Source organism: Cyanistes caeruleus, chromosome 1 (assembly GCF_971803275.1).
Source record: "Cyanistes caeruleus chromosome 1, bCyaCae1.hap1.1, whole genome shotgun sequence".
Classification (NCBI taxonomy): domain Eukaryota; kingdom Metazoa; phylum Chordata; class Aves; order Passeriformes; family Paridae; genus Cyanistes; species Cyanistes caeruleus.
Window position 1 is genome coordinate 150086780 of NC_141701.1, and position 16478 is coordinate 150103257.

The following is a 16478-nucleotide window of genomic DNA, read 5'->3' on the forward strand; positions in this document are numbered from 1 at the left end:
TACCCAGATCAAACACCTTCGATAAAGAAAATGTTTTTCTCTCTGTTCCACAAACTCCTCCTTCCTCTTCTGCTGTGTCATGAACAAATCACATCAAATGGAAGGAAATTGTTCTCAGTGACACCAAGGAGGACTCGTGGGAGGGTCCCTGCCCATGGCAGGGAGGTTGGAACTGGGCTTTAGGGTCCCTTCCAGCCCGAATCATTCTATAAAGATTTTAATTCTAAATTCTGGGACAAGTTTTGCTTGTGAAGTCTCCATCCTCGAAGGATTCCAAGAATATCCAGAAGGCATCTGGTCATGCTTCCACTTTAGCTGACCACACCTGAGCAGGGGGTTTGGGCCAGATGATCCAGAGTTCTTTTCCAACCCCAACCATTCCAGAATGTTGTGGAAGCAGGACACTGAGCTCTTGCAAGGCATTACAAGGTTATTACTAAAATAAATGAGAGTTAGTTGTGCCTTTTAATTTTTTTTAATGGAAAACCTCACCTCATTGCTTTTAGGAACAGGCTCAGTTTGGCAGTGGTAACATTGATCAAATTAAATACAAACCCCACAAAAAAACACAGATTAATTCATTAATTAGATTTAACTAATACCACAAGAATGAGGGAACTCTCTTCTCACCAGGGACTTGCTGCTTCTTTTTCCACAACACAGAGGGGAGCCTGGAGCACAAATCTGCTGGCACTGGGAGGCTTCCAGCTCTCAGTGAATCTCCTCCACTCCACATTGCTATAAACCCCTGGTCTCCCTCCTCATTAAAGCTCCAGGAGTACAGTTTGAAAAATTTTAACTCCAGTCTAATAGGAAATGGGAAAATCTGGGAAATCTAGTGAACTTTGATAGGCTGGAGATAAATTCAAAGTGCAGAAACTTTGTGTTTTCTGATACTGTCATTTTCAATGTATTCTGAATTTCAGTGTACTACAGATTTTCAGTGTACTCCATTGGTGCTCATTTTAGAGAGAACTTGTGTTACACAAATCAGTGAGAAACAGCTCTGGAAAATGGCAAATACAAGTTCTGGTGCTTTGAAAAATTTGCCTTTCCATTGACAAATAATTAGACTTTATTACCAAAGTCTGGAAAAACCAAGAGCCAGGGAGCCAACAAGAACTGGCTCATTTTCATCAGGGATCTGTGGCAGAGCTGGGATTTGACCTTGGAACATAAAAATCTGTGTAATACTTCAGTCTGACCTAACCCTGCAAAACTCAGAGGAAAGCTAAGCTTGTGGGGCACTTTCCCAAATTTTATGCTCATTTTCAGTGTAGAAAGTGATATTTTAAACAGTGGTAATTAGAAACGTTATTTGGTCTGAGGAGAGACATCATCCATTACTTGAGCCAAATTGTGGTGTGACAAATTTTGTAACCTTGTACATTTTTACCTCTCAGACATCAGGTGAACATGAGAGGTTTTAGAAAGGTGTCTTGTATCACATGTGTGTGAATTTCCACATCTAAAAGTGACATGAGCACCAAAGGGTGGTAGAAAAACTTCTCTGGGAAGCGAGTTTCCCTAAAATCAAAGTAATTTTTATTGTTATTTTTTTAACCCACTGATTCTTTGTCATTGTTCTTCCCTCCACCTTGGTTTCCACATCTGCTAAAGCATTAGGACAACTTTTGAAAGTATTGAGAGAGGTGAGAAATTTTAAATAATCATCAAATTGTGAGGAAGTGCAATTAAAAAGAAAAATAAGCTGAAAGAAGCACACCTCAGTTCACTGAGAATAAGAAACAAAGACTTAAAACCACCGTGAAATCTTAAGCCATCCCCAAACAGAGAGGAGGAGTTTTGAGCAGGAAACGGGAAGCAATGAAGTTCAGATAATGGGATCCATTGTAACAAAGAAGAAATAACAGAAATTGCATAACACCTCAAAAAAATCCGAAAGTACTGAACAGTCATGTCCTTGATTTGTTTGCACAAGATCCTTTATGATCCTGATATGAACCCTGGGGAAAGGAACAGCAAACAGTGGCCGTGCAGGGAAAGGCTGGGAGCAGCAGCCCACGGAGCTGTGCTGAACTTGCTTCTTCTGGAGCAGCTGTGAAAACCAGCGAAGGCACCTTTGGGAGCCCTCCTGGACTCAGATCTGTTGCAAAGACAGATTAAAGGGGCAATTTTTAGTGTCAAAATCCACCTGTCACAGGGATTTGAGAAGTGACTCCAGGCAGGGGATTGCTTGCTGCTGGTTTCAGGGCAGAACAAGCCCATGGTTGGGAAGAGGTTCAGATGACTCAAGTGTCAGAAATTGGATATTTCCGTGACTCACAGCTGCATAACTGATTTGCTCCCATTTGCAGGAGTTTTTTTACTCTTGTGTGCAAAGAATTCAATTGTTGGAAATGTTTCCAAAGCTCTTTGAGCTTCACTGGTGTCATTTGTCACCTTCAGAAGCAAGGTTTGACTTGTGTCTGTTCATTCTGGTGTGCTGACCAGATTTCCAGTTTTGTGTGGTGAATGGCACCAGTGGAATGGCCCAAGAGTGGGATCTGTGTGAGGTGGGCAGCGTGGGACTGGTGGTCACAGAAGGTGCTGGGGGAATTTACTCTGTGCTGCTGGGTGCATTTCTGCTTTGTTGGTTTTTGACAAACCCATATCTTGGCCTTTTTAGCCTACAAACCTTTTGGGGTAAGGCTGATCCTGAGTGCTGGGCTCGCCTGGATTAAGCCAGTGTGGGTTAGAGGTCCAGCTGGGACAGGAAGCAGAGATGTTTTACAAAGTGAGAAATGCTTTGCACTTAGAATCCTGGATGGATCAGGCAGTTCTGAGTACCAAAGAGACACGTGAACTTCCATTTTGACAGCTTGGCAGAAGGAGTGAGATGTTCCTGTGTTAATTAAAGCTCCTTTTAGCTGGTCAGAGGCCCCAGGCACTCAGCGAGCTTGACAGTCCAGGAAACCTCCCTGCCCTGGAGTATACAAGTTAAAACAGGCAATTCAGGTTGGCAGTGTGTGGATTTTCTCCCTTCACAGCCAAATTTTGAAGTGCTTTGCTCACAAACAAGAGTGCAGTATATTTCCCAGGAATCACATTGGATCAGGGCTCAGCTGTGGGCAAGGTCTGGGTGTGGAGGACTGGATTTAGTTCCCAGACCCCCAGCCTTATCTGCATCATGTGGAATGAACACTTTATCTATCCCTGTTCTGGCTTCTCACAGGCAGAGTGAAAGGCATAAATATTTTACTGCTCTGTTTAGATAAAAATTTTCCAGGAACAAAGTCAACGTGACAATAAAACATTCAAACAATATTGGTGTAGAGCCAGCAGCCAAAGGTCTGGGTACAAATGCCAGTGTGGTACCACTAGAGGAGATGTTTTGTGTGCACCTCTGTATTAAAATGTACTTTTTTTACTGATGTCTGGACTTTAAAATGCCTCCCATTTATGAATTCTGTGTAATATGAAAAATTAATAACTGTGAAGAAGTATGAGAGTTTTACTCTAAGTGTTACAAGAATTGTGCTTTGACATTTATACCTCAAAAGGCAGAAGATGTTTTAATAGTGAGCTGAAAGTTTCTTTTTAAATCATGGTTTTTCCTTTTCTTCCAGGGAATGTGACCAGGAACTGTACAAGCCAGGGCTGGTCTGATGTGTACCCTGCACCCTACGCTGTAGCTTGTGGATATGATTCCAACAGCACTCCAGGGGAAGAGGTTTGTAAACCCGGCTGGGTGGACATCGAGATTTAACAGGGATCAATATTAGAATTATATGATCTTCCAGTGCCAAATTTTCCCATTCCCCCTCTGATTCCTCAAGAGGGAAGGATCTTCTTAAGGATCTGCTTGGAAGCAGAATTCAAATGTTTGGTCAAGGAAACGATCTTCCCTTTGATGCCATAGATTCATAGAATTATGGAATGGCTTGGGATGGAGGGGAATTTAGGGATCATCCCACTCCACTCTATGCCATGGGCAGGGACACCTTCCACTAGAGCAGGTTATTCCAAACCTGGCCTTGAACACTTCCAGGGGTGGGACATCCAAAATTTCCAGGATGTCTCAGGACCTGGGAAGATCAGACCATTGTCCGTGTGATGTCCACACGTAACTTCAGATGTTTTATTTTCCACAATAGACTTTGAAACAAGCCCTCCACATTTATATTTATGCTTAAGTGGGTATGGTGATTCCAGACTTTCTGTGGCACCATAAGCCTCAAAAGCTCTAAAGGGATAAAAATTATGTTTTGCTGCTTTGCAAATCTCAACCAACTAAATATCTAGGGCTCTGTAGGGAGCACAGATTTTCATGAAATTTTACTAAATGTTGTTGGGAAATCTGCAAGCTCTCTGGAATATTGTTTGTGTATAAATCAGCAATCCCTGACCTAGGTATAATTAGCTTTACAGAGTATTGCCATTCCACAGGAAGGAGTTTGTTACCGGTTTGCTGCATGCTGAGACATGAAGGGTAAAGTCTAAAGAGGATGACAAATGTCAGAAGCAAGATTCACCTCACCTAACTCAAAGTTCAGCATCTAATCTAAACTAATCACCTGTAACAAGGAAAAGCTTATGCAAGAAATGTTGCAGTATTTATATTTTTATATAACAGGTTAATGTGGTTAAATTAAATCTCTCGCCATGCTTTTTGTTGTTGTTTAAGACATACCTCAGCATCAGTGAATGTTGGACATAGGAATCTCAATAATTAATTAATATGTGTTTCCAGTATTTAAAGAGGGCTTACAAAAATTCTGGGGAGGGATTTTTCACAAGAGCAAGGAGTGATGGGACAAGGAGGAATGGTGTTAAGCTGAAAGAGAGCAGATTTAGATGAGATATTGGGAAGAAATTCCTCCCTGTGAGGGTTCTGAGGCCCTGGCACAGGGTGCCCAGAGAAACTCTGGCTGCCCCATCCTGGAAAGTGTCCAAGGCCAGGCTGGAGAGGGCTTGGAGCAACCTGGGACAGTGGAAGTTGTCCCTGCCCATGGCAGGGGGTGGAATGAGATGGTTTTTGAGGTCCCTTCCAGCCCAATCCATTCTGGGATTCTGTGACTCGACACGGTGAGAGGTCTCTGTGTATGGTCACACATTGCCAAGGCACTCAAAGAGTTAACAGGGGATCTGAGCAGGACCGAGCCAGCTCTGAGTGTGAAAGGAAACAGAAAACAGCAAAGGGAGAGGTGCACAAAGAATTTCAGGGCTGTGCTGCAGAAAGCCTGGCTTCAGGGTCAGCCAGCACTTCACATCCTCAGGTCCATCCCTCAACTGAGCTGTGTGCCTGCAAAAACCAGCTCTGCTGTGGAGGGACCCCCACCCTGAGCTCTGCTTCGTGCTCCTGCTGCACAGGGGATTTGGGAATTCCTGGGCCTTGCTCTGGCCACCCAATGGGTTGCAGCGTTGCCAGAGTGCTGCGTTACCAGGAGAACCTCTATTGTGTTCTTTTAATTCTTTCTTAATTATTTTCTCCTGATTTGCACAGTTGTTTTTTTCCTGCTGTTAAAGTCCAATTTGTGTGAAAAGTGGCTGAGGGGAGTGAATATGTGGTAGCAGCCTGTGAAGAAGAATAGATTTTTGTTTTGTTGTTGTTGAATTGGCAGTGAATTTGGGGAGCAAGAAGTGAAGGGAGTAGGAAAAAAACAGCGGGGTGTACAGGACATGAGGTCCAGGAAAGACTGATAAGCTTCCAGGAGTAAAACACTTCATGAACTTCTGGTCTCAGGTCAGAAACAACAAGAAAAAATATGAAAAATAAATAAGAGCAGTGTGTAAGGTTTTAGCTGTGAATTCTGGCAGTCCCTAAAGCAGCAGATGATGTAGGTACCAAAATGCTGCTCTTGGGGTCCACACAGGGATGAGGAGCCCTTGTCCAAGCTGGGACTTTTAAAAGTGGTGCATTAGCTGTTGTCCTGCTCCCCTGTCAGATGTGATGCTCTGCTCCCTGATGTGCTTCCATCTGCTCAGAGGGGACACCCCAGGGTCTCCATAGGTTCTGCCAGAAGATGGTGACGTAAAGAGACACCTCCAGAGGTCAGTTCAGCCCACATTTCTCTCCAAAGAAATTGCTTTTCATTTACTCTCAAGAGAACCCTTTGGGCTGAATGCCATGAGCCCCAAAACGTTTGGCTCCTGAAAGACTTTATTTCAATATTTCTCTTCTTTTTCTCTCAAAATTGTCAGGTTTCCCATTGTCAACCAAGGGACAAGTGAATAGAATATTCTGAATAGAAACCAAGGAAAATAAATCTCAGTTAATCTCAATTTAGCACCTACCTCAAATAATTGTTATTATCACAGTCCTGTGAAATTAAGCAGAAGCTTTTAGAAGTCAAAGAGACAATGATGAAGTTGCCTGATTTCATTCTGTGAATCAGTCAGGCATCCTGGCATGCACTGCCTTCACTTATCTGCATCCCTTTCTTTTCTAATAAGGATATTTTATAATCTGGACCCCGAGTGAAATTTCAGTTCCATTTATGATCTTGGGTCAAATTCTCTGCTTTGATATCTCTAAAATAGGAACCAACTGTCATTAGCAAGTGCAGTGAAGAGTGAGAAGTCATTGTGTGCTGCTTCCAGAGCAGAGATGACCCCACATCCTGCATTAAAGCTGAGTGCAGAACCATCCCACTCTCTACAAGAAGTGTTAGTCACCATAAAATATGAGGGGAGGGGGAAGGAAGCAGGGGATTTCTTGTTGAATAACACCAGGAACTTTCTGTGCATGAGTTGCTCCTGGGAATAACTCTAAGAAGCAGAAGGTCTATTTTTCTCTACTCTCCTAAAGGAAATATGGGAAAACTTCTTCCTGCAGTCCCCTCCCACGAGCTGCTCCTTCTGCTGGCCAGGTCTTTGGAATATTTCTGTTCTGCTGCTATCAAAAATAGAGAATAGAGAAAGATGAAATCAACATGAGGGAGGCTGACTGCTTTAATTAGAAAAGTCAGAGCTGCCTTTGGGGTCCCAAACTCCAGGAAGGCTGGAAAGAAGACTTTATCTTGGGGGTGCTGGTGGATGAGAGTGTGTTGACCATGTGCACCTCTATCCCAGAAATCCAATTGTTTCCTGGGCTGATCCCACAGCCTGGGCAGCAAGGAAAGGGGGGTTTCTGTCCCCCTTGGGTGAGACCCCACCTGCAGAGCTTTATCTGGGCAAGACCAGGCAGATAAATTGTCCTGAAACCCTTGAATTACCTCTTCAGAGTGACCCAAAGCTGTCAGTGGTGTGGCTGTAAGGACACTGCTTTAACCACCTCTGAGGTCTGTGGTTGAAGATAAGACCAGTGTTATCCCTGAAAACTCTCTTGTTTTAACACCTCTCCAAGCTGGCTTGTGCAAATGCTAAAGGATTGCAACTCATCCCAGCCTCACTGGTTCTGTAAAGTACCAAATACTTGTCAAAGCCTGTGAAAATAGCACATAAAAATGTCAGCCCTCAGTGTTATGGAAGAGTATTTCTCCAAACAAGGTTGGATTTAGATTTTTTGCCTAACCTGCTCTTCGTGGTTTTGGTTGTTTGGGTTGTTTGTAGAAGATAATAACAGCAAGGGAAGAGGAAGGTCAATCAAGAGCTGGAAAAAATAAAATTTTCTATAAACTGAGTTAGATTCTCAAAAAAAACTTACATTATTTTTTTAATTGATAAACATCTAAATAATTTTACCTCTTGATTTTTTTTATTTTTTTTTTTTAAAGATGAAAATCAAAATCTATTGTTTTAGAGTGTTGCTAGAGAGCTTTGGAAAGCTTATTTGCCCATTTTATTTAGACTGGGATTCCCTGTTGGATCCAAGTCCTGCAGTGCCCCATGCTCAGAAATTTCCTCTGTGTGCTAAGAGAAAAACCATGAACCAATTTCCAACTTAACACATATTTATGAGTCAACAGTTTTAAGTTTTTACCTGCCTAAACACAGTGTAAATTCCACAAAAGCAAACCAATTTCCCAGACAGTTCTGCCTTCAGACCTCCTTGATAAAATTAAATAAAATGAAATTAAATGAAATTAAATTAAAACCACATTCACCAGGTCAGACCCAGCATCATGCACTCTAAACTGAACATTGGTCACTCCTGTTCCACGAGGTTTTAGGCTGTAGCTGTGTCTGCAGGTGTCAAAACAGCCTCCCTTCAGCAGGAACCTTTCCCTTGTGTAACTTTAACCTGGGTTTGGAGTTGTCCAGGTGTGGAGAACCAGATGGGTTCACACTCGCACCGGCCGTGTTGGAGTCACCTGCGCTCCTGGGTGGGATTTGAAAGGGTGAAGGAGTCAGAGGTGTTCTAGGAGAATGGAGAAGGATGATTTCCTTGTCCCAGCAATGTGTTTAGGAGTGCATTTTGGACCTGTTTGAAAGCCTTTTCTTTCTTTCACACCAGCAAACAGCATTCTACGGAACGGTCAAAACCGGCTACACCATCGGCCACACCTTATCCCTCATCGCCCTCACGGCTGCCATGATCATTCTGTGTCTCTTCAGGTAAGACCACGAGCAGAAAAAGGCACAGGGATGACTCAAAGGCTGGTAATTTACAGGCTGTGAGTCTTACAGGAAGATGCCTGAGATTTCTGTCAATCTGTGCTGGATGGGGGAGGAAGGTTCCTCCATCTTTCAGTGTCACCATGTTCTGACGTGTGATTTGTGACCTTTGGGTGAGAGTTGTAACCCAAATCCAATTATTTAGGTGGATGCATCTCAGCAAAGGCAGACTGTCCTGTGATGGATCTCTGTTAGAGCGTTACAGTCCACAGAGTCCTTGCCAGAATGCTGTATATGGATACTGGGGAATTTCTACCTAGGTATTCAAAATGGTATCCAAAATACCAGATAATCCAAAAATATCCAGGATCACAAAATCCCAGAATGGTTTGGGTTGTCAAGGACCTTAATGATCATCTCATGCCATCCCCTGCCATGGGCAGGGACACCTTCCACAATGCCAGGTTGCTCCAATCTCATCCAACCTGGCCTTGGACACTTCCAGGGATGGAACATCCACAGTTTCTCTGGGCAACCAGCATCCATCCACACAAAATCTTTTCCAAAAACACTTCCTGCCACCACAGAGACCCCCAGGGCCATTTAAACTTGCTGGTGTCCCTGAGATGTGCACAAGTGTGGCAGATATGATTCAGGGCCTTCAGGAGAGCCAGGATGGATGGGCAGTCTGCAGCTCACCAAGTGGCATTGGAATCCCAGACTGCAGCAAATGGATCAATTCCTGCTCTCTGCTTTTGTAATAGATTCAGGCATCTAAATTTGGGTGTCCCCAGTGAAGAAGTCTGCATATATGTAATCTCCTATTATAAATTTATTTATGTAAGGGGAGATGAGCAAAAAGGAGACCTGTGTGAGATGGAAGAACCCTTTGGATGAGGTTCCATCTCCTCATGTAAGACAGGGCACATTTTCCAGGGTAACTCTCACACCAAGGCCGGCCTCACCCTTCAGGAACTTTGCGTTTCTCCTCCCACATGCTTTCTCCACACCTCTAACAATGGAGGAGTCAATCAGACACATGCAAATTACCTCCACAAGGTGCCAGCCAGGCTGGTGGAACCTCTGAGGATCCTGTTTTTCCTTCCTGGGAGACAGCTGAACTTGACTTGAGCCTGCAGGCACAGAGGACTCAGCTCAGCCCCATTATCTTGCCATCATGGGAGATTATGAGCACAACCTCAGCCAGTGGCTCGTTAAGAGGTGGTGATTTGATTGTGCTGCTGAGTGAGGTCTGCTCTGCTTCTGGTGTCTGTACAAAGCTCCCATTTCCAGACTAAGGCCTTTCACTTTAGCTGATGTAAAGTCTCTCTTGAAAAAAATCCTCCTACTTAATCAGAATTCGTCTTCAAAATATTAGCAGGCAAGGGATAGAAAAACTCTGGTGTACTTCTCAGTATCGTTAACAAACAGTATTTTTAAAGTGAAAATATAGTTCATATTGCTCTAGAAAGCCTGTAATATGTGTTAATTCTGGCAACAGATGCTAAGAATTTATTTGCCTGCTTGAAGAAACATTTCACTTTGAAAAGAATTCTTGCAGCAGAAACATTCTGTAGAAAACAGAATGTTATCATGAGCACAGTCTGCTCAGTCAAAAACATTTCTTTTCCTGTGGAGAGCAGTGGGATGTACCTGTTTTCTGTCATCCTGTATTTTTTCCTGTTTTTCTGAGGACTGAAAAAGCAGCAGTGCTGCTGCAGATTCGTGGATTGCCACGTTGTGTGGAATTAAAGAGGCTTAAGTGGATTTGTGGTTATGGTTATCAGACCAGAGCCCGTCTCAGGGTTTCTAATGTTTAATTGGGACTCTATGTCGTGGTAGAAGAAGCGTTTAAATATAAAAATAATGTTTTTGAGAAGATTTGCTTATTCACAAATGCTTCATTTCTTCCCAACAGAAAACTACACTGTACTCGAAATTACATTCACATGCACCTCTTCATGTCCTTCATCATGAGAGCCATCGCAGTCTTCATAAAGGATGTCATCCTGTTTGAAAGTGGGGAGTCCGAGCACTGCTTCGTGAGCTCAGTAAGTATCCTTGAACTTTGAAATTTCCACCTCATTTTGTTGCCCCTCTTAAACAATGAACCAAATTTTACCTTGCAAATGCACGTGGGGCGGTGCTTTGGGAAGATTTCAAATCATTTTCTTGTTTGAAAGGGAAAGAAAAAACAAACATGATTGCTGCCATTTGATTTATATGGTGAAGGAATAAATTGATTATCAGAGCCCAAAATGCATATATTTATATTTTATGGACTTGACAGTCTTAGAGGTCTTTTCAAACTTTAAGGAATTTATCAGGTCAAACCCACAAGTGAGGTTGTACAGGATTTTGGGGCTCCTGTCAGTCCTGTGTCCATCTCCCAGCCACAGGCTAATTTTTTGGAGATCCTGGTCTAAGGAGGCTTGTGATTAGGGATTCAACAAAACCTTTTCCTTCAGTGAGGATGGGAGTCAGATCCAAATAAAATAACTAATTTTATTTATCTATGGGGTAAGCACCTACACATGAGCCATGTGTGTAAAGTGCATCCACAGGTAGTGGGCTCTAATTAATCAATTCCCTGGAGCCTGGAATGCTATTCAATCCTTTGGGAGAAGGCAGCTGCACGTGGGTGATTCTCTGGGCTCCAGTGACCTGATCCCTGCAGGACTTCAGGCAGGAAATCTATGTGCACACATCATCATCCATTTTTCATCGGAATCAGTATCCCACGCTCGCTGTCTGCAACTGTGAGATTTCCCTACTGGGATGATAAATAAGGGCAATAAAGGAGTTGGGCTATTTTTTGCCTTTCAAACTCGGTGTTATCAGCTGGAGCAAACATTAAGGAGGGAGAAGGGCTGTTTATCTAAAGGCCACACTGACGTAAGAGGATACCAGTAATGAATAAATTTAGGCAGGAAATTGAAATCACCAAAATGAAGAGATGTGATCAGAAGTTATACAGGAGAAAAAAATAAATAAAAACAGACAAACAGGAACCCTCCATAGTAAATTCAGAGCATTAGATGAGCTGCCTGCTGATAATAGCAGGGGACTGGGCACAGCACTCCAGCAGATCCCTCTGGACCTGTTTTTTATGTCATACAGCACCAGAAAAAAAGGCTCTCTTTTCTTTCCCATCCATCCAATTTCTTCCTTGCCTGCTGGCTTTCCTATATCCTTACCCTGAGTCCTGTCTCTGTTGTTATAATGACATTTCTGCTTGAGCATCTCTCAGCTGAAACCCAGAGCAGCCTCCTCTCAGCTTTTCCCAAGAACTGTGTGCAGCATGATTCATTCCCTTCGGAACGTCCCTGTGTGCTTCCTCCTCTCTGTGATTCACTGGGATCTGTATTCTTGGAATGGGATTTTCTTGAGAAGGTCCATGAATGGGTAGAAAGACACAGAAACTGGAATAAATTGCCACAGATTAATTGTCTGTGACAATTGGCAGAGGAGCCAAGACAGGACAGGCCATGGAGTGTGAGCCAATCTCTCGTCCCTGTTTTGGGATCCAGTTTGCACTGGGTTTTTGGGTCAGGACTGGGGCAGAGTTGCAGAGAGCTGAGTGAGAAGTGTTTGCTTCTCATCCATCCAGAAATATTTCTGGGTGTAAATACAGAATTTTCCTGCAGAATCCAGAATACCTGCGCTTTCAGGTAGCCCCATGGCTACAACATTTTTGTGTTTCTCCCCATCAGAAGATTTTTGAGTTAATTGCCAGCTCAGGGTGAATGGCTGGGTGATGATAATTGTTATAAAATTATGTGGGACAAATCTGTCTCCACCACATTAGGCTGAGTCTACCCCTTGCAAAACCAAGTCTTGTACCAGCATTTTGGGCAACTTTTAGGTCACAGTCTAAAAGTACTGACACAAAATGCCTTTCCTAACATTCATCTGTTAGGAAAAAATGTTATAAAATCCATTGTGTTCCTGTGGGGTTGGCTGGGTTAGGTTAGGTTGGCTTAAGTTTGTGCTTTGAACTTGCAGGATAAAGCTTGACTTGGGAGACCTGGTGCTAATTCACACACTCAGGATTTTATCCACAATTCACTGAAGGTTGTGTGTGTAATGGCTGGATGTGGCCTTGAGCTCATCCAGTCTGCAGAGAGATTTCAACAAACGATTTGCTGGATGCTCTCACTGCAACTCTGGGTTAGAACAGGGCAAACCCAAAGCAATAAAATTGTTTCATTAGAAGAGAAAGTATCTCACTCATCCCTTTAGGGAATGAAAGGGTAAAGACACTCCCCTTCCAGAATGGATTTAGGGCTGTAAAATCCAAATGAATAGAAACCTCTCCCAGCATTTCTGATTAAGGCACCAAAGTCCTCAATTTGATATTACCTGCTGCAGTAAAAAGACTTTAAATTATGTTTTGTGCTCCAGCCACACAAAAATGCGTTAAGCTCTCCACCAGCAAATGTGTCAATGCTTCAACCAAGTAGGAACTCCAACAAAGGAAGATGTATATGTAATAAAAAAAAACCCTTTTTTAATAGGCTTTACTGTGTTTTTACTTAATTTTACCTTGTTTGGAACACTTCAGGTGTGGTGTTAATTCTCCACCACTTTAAACTCAAAGAATTTTGGATTGCCATTGAGTTCAGCGTGAACAAAAACCCCAAAAAATTAATTTTTTGAGAATTTCTATGGGACACAGTGGCTGAGAATGTGGCTGTAAGCATTTCAGGGCCAGTGCAGCCAAAATATAAGTGATGAACATCACTGAGTGATGGTGTGAGCCAGCACTGGGTGATGTGTGGCATCCAGAGCCTCCTTGAGTTCCTTGGTCCTACTTTATCCATAAACTCACTCCTGGGGGAAAGAAAACACTTGGCTGAAAAAAATCAACCTGTTTTCATTGGTCAGAAACCCTGAGCTGGCAAGCAGGGCTTGTTTTTATGACTAAATGGAGCAGGTTTAAATGATCTTTAATCCCAGAATCTGCACAAGGCCCCTTTCCCCCCACCAAGGAAACTCAGCACCAGTGGTTTTGTAAACATCCCTCACTCCTTCTCCTCTTTCCAGGTGTCCAAATCTGTTTAGATTTGTTTCTAGGCACAACTGTGGCTCATGTTTCCTTAGTCTGACCTCTTCCAAAAGTGGATTTTTGGGGGATTTCCCAGTAAGAAACAAAATTCTGCATTTTCTAGAGGGGTACAAACAGCAGAGGGATGTGATGGCCACACACTGACACGTTTTTCTCAAGGTACCATCAGGAGACCAAACCCACTTCCTCCCTCTCTCTCATAAAGTATTTTTGCAGCTTTTTAATTGTAATTATGTGTAACTGAATCATCCTATTGGCTTAAATGGATTAAAACCAGGCACCTGCTCCAGTGGGTTTGTCAGCTGGGGCTTTAAGCACTTGGATGTGGATCAGGCTCTGTGGAACCACCCACTCAGAATTCTTTAATAACTATTGGTTTTTGACTCATCCAGGTTGTGTTGTGTCTCACTAATTGGGCATTTCTGATGGAGAACTCACCACACCTGGTTTTGTTCCACCTGCAGATTGTTCATGGAGTGTGAAAAATGGCACCATTTTACAGTTTGGATTTGCCTTCATTTTTTTCTGGTTTGATTTTGGTTTTTTTCCCACTGCCAGACTCAAGAGGCTTCCTTAGAAGTTTTAGTTTTTCACACTGATTTCCTTAGGTTTAGTGCCCTTCCCTTTTGGCATTCCCATAATTTATCTTCCCCTTTCCTTCTCTCCTTGGGGAACACCCTGCAAAAAACAACAGTCAAAACAACAAACATGGTAGAAGGATTGAACTGAACACTTCAAATGTTGTTTCATTGAATTTTTTTGTGGGTTTAGGGATAGGTTTTGATACCTTTTCATTACTGCCATATCTGGATGGCATAATAATGATGAACCACTTGCATTTCCAGCCTTGCTGAAGACAAACCCAACAGTTTGCTGTAAACAAAGATCAGGTTCTACAGATTAAAATCAGGCTGACTATTTTCTGAGCTCTGCAAATTTGCCTTTGCTGGAGATTCAGCCAAGGGAGATCACATCATTTATCTTTTCCCTTTTGTATTTTTTCCAGTAAAACAGAAAATTCCAATTCAAAAATTATTTTTTGCAGAAGAGAGTGGGAGTTCAGCAGTTGAGAATTTACATGCATATCTCATATTTTAAGAGTGAAAAATTTGGGGTTTTTTACATTAATTCCCTCAGGACAAACTGATAACAGCTACAGGCCCTTAAATTAATTTTATTTATGGAAGTTGAGGACAGATACATTTTCATTTCCAGTGGTGAGGCTACTCAGATTCATGTGGGAGCACCACAATATGCAGGCCTGGTGGAGAAATGGAGCAGTAGGAAGTTTTTTATGCACTTGTGTAAAAGCAAAACAAATATTAGAGAGTCATTTATTTCCTTGGGTGATATCTGATCATCACTGCTACAATCTGAGGTTTACAGCAAAACATAAGGGAAAAAAAAAGAACAAAACAAAACAAAAAGCCCCAAATGAGCCCTAGAGAAAGGTCCTGTAAATCATGCAAAACAACAGGAAAAAATGTAGAGGGAAGGAATGGAGGTATCCTGGAAATAACCCAGGAATGGAGGCAGAAGGTCAGACTGTGGCAGAGCTCTGGAGGAGGAATTTTCTTTACTTAAGTGACTCTGTAATCCTGGATACTCTTGTGGGCTGGCACCTTAACACACCACAGTGGCCAAAAAAGAGGGAAAATGGGAAAACTCTGAGGAAAAGCTTTATTGAAACCCCAATCACCTTCTCTTTTAATTTGCTGCCTTGTGGTTGACTTGGCATAGCACTGAAGATGCGCTCATGAGTGCCATTATCCTGTGATCAATGAGTACAAAACAGGCACAGTTTTAACCCATTTACCAAGATAATTCTATTTTTACATCTGAGCTCAGCTCTGAGTCGTCTGACACGCAGGTTAGACCAGCCAGAGCTAATCAGCATCTCAGAAACACTCACAAGACAGCTCCCAAATATCAAACAAGAATTCCTGAGAGACAGAATAGAAAGGCTGAGTCCTTCAAGACTGACAGTTACATAACCCCTGCTAAAATCAGCAAAAGGAAATTCTTAAATGGCCTTGAGGATCATAGCTATGGGGCTTAAAGTGGCTTCTCATGAAAGCAGACATGAGAGTTTCTTCCAAAATCCAACAGGACAGTGTTGTATTTGAGGGAGCCTGCATGGGAAGTGGGCAAGGCATGAAGTGCAGCAATGTGCACCACATTTTTCATTGGTGTAAACTGGTAAAACTCCATTTATTTTAATACAAAATTGACTGGTGGAACTCCATTTGTTTTAATCAGTGCAGGATCTGCCCCTGCCATGCTTTGCACGTGAGATAGAGGCTGTCTCATGTAACTTCCTTGAAAATCCTCACCTCATCCCTGGAATTGTCCAAGGCCAGGTTGGACGGGGCTTGGAGCACCCTGGGACAGGGGAAGGTGTCCCTGCCCATGGCAGGGGGTGGCACTGGTTGATTTTTAAGGTCCCTTCCAACCCAAACCATTCTGGGGCTCTGTTTTTATAAATGCCTTGCCATTTTCCTCTGGCTTTCAGCTGGCACTGAGCAGGTGACAGTGCAGAGAAAAGCCAAGTTTATCTCTTGGGACTTTGGATTTCACGTGAGTTTGGATTGAGCCCTTTCTGCAGAAATCATTCTCCAGGGAGGGATACAATGCTCCATCCAGGTTCATTCATGGCCCAGCCTTGTCACAGGTGGAAAAGGCACAGGAAAGAAATAGAAGTAGATCCACAAGCTTCTTCCTGATGTCCCCACTGCTCCAGTTGTGATGGGAGCAGGAAAGCCTTACCTGGCTGAGGCAGGGATTGTGTGCCTGGGTCAGGCTGCACAGCCCAGCTCATCCATCTGGCAATGGAATTTCTGCTTTATAGAGTGGTAACAAATCCACGAGCCCAGACACAAATCCAGGTTATAATGGCTTCATAAACTGCCCAATGACAGCTGACACGAGGCAAGGATTCAGGGGGTGCTCTTGGGGCAATGATGGGTGCATG

At 43.0% G+C, this 16478-nt stretch overlaps 1 protein-coding gene across 1 annotated transcript in view; it reads left to right on the top strand.

Annotated features, from left to right (window-relative positions):
- Positions 1-16478, top strand: part of VIPR1 (vasoactive intestinal peptide receptor 1) — a 96204-nt gene that overhangs the window by 57069 nt on the left and 22657 nt on the right. Inside the window, exons 4-6 of the mRNA XM_086866949.1 lie at positions 3570-3673; positions 8339-8439; positions 10358-10490. Of these exons, the coding sequence (XP_086723075.1) occupies positions 3570-3673; positions 8339-8439; positions 10358-10490 (338 nt within the window). The remainder of the gene's footprint in view (positions 1-3569; positions 3674-8338; positions 8440-10357; positions 10491-16478) is intronic.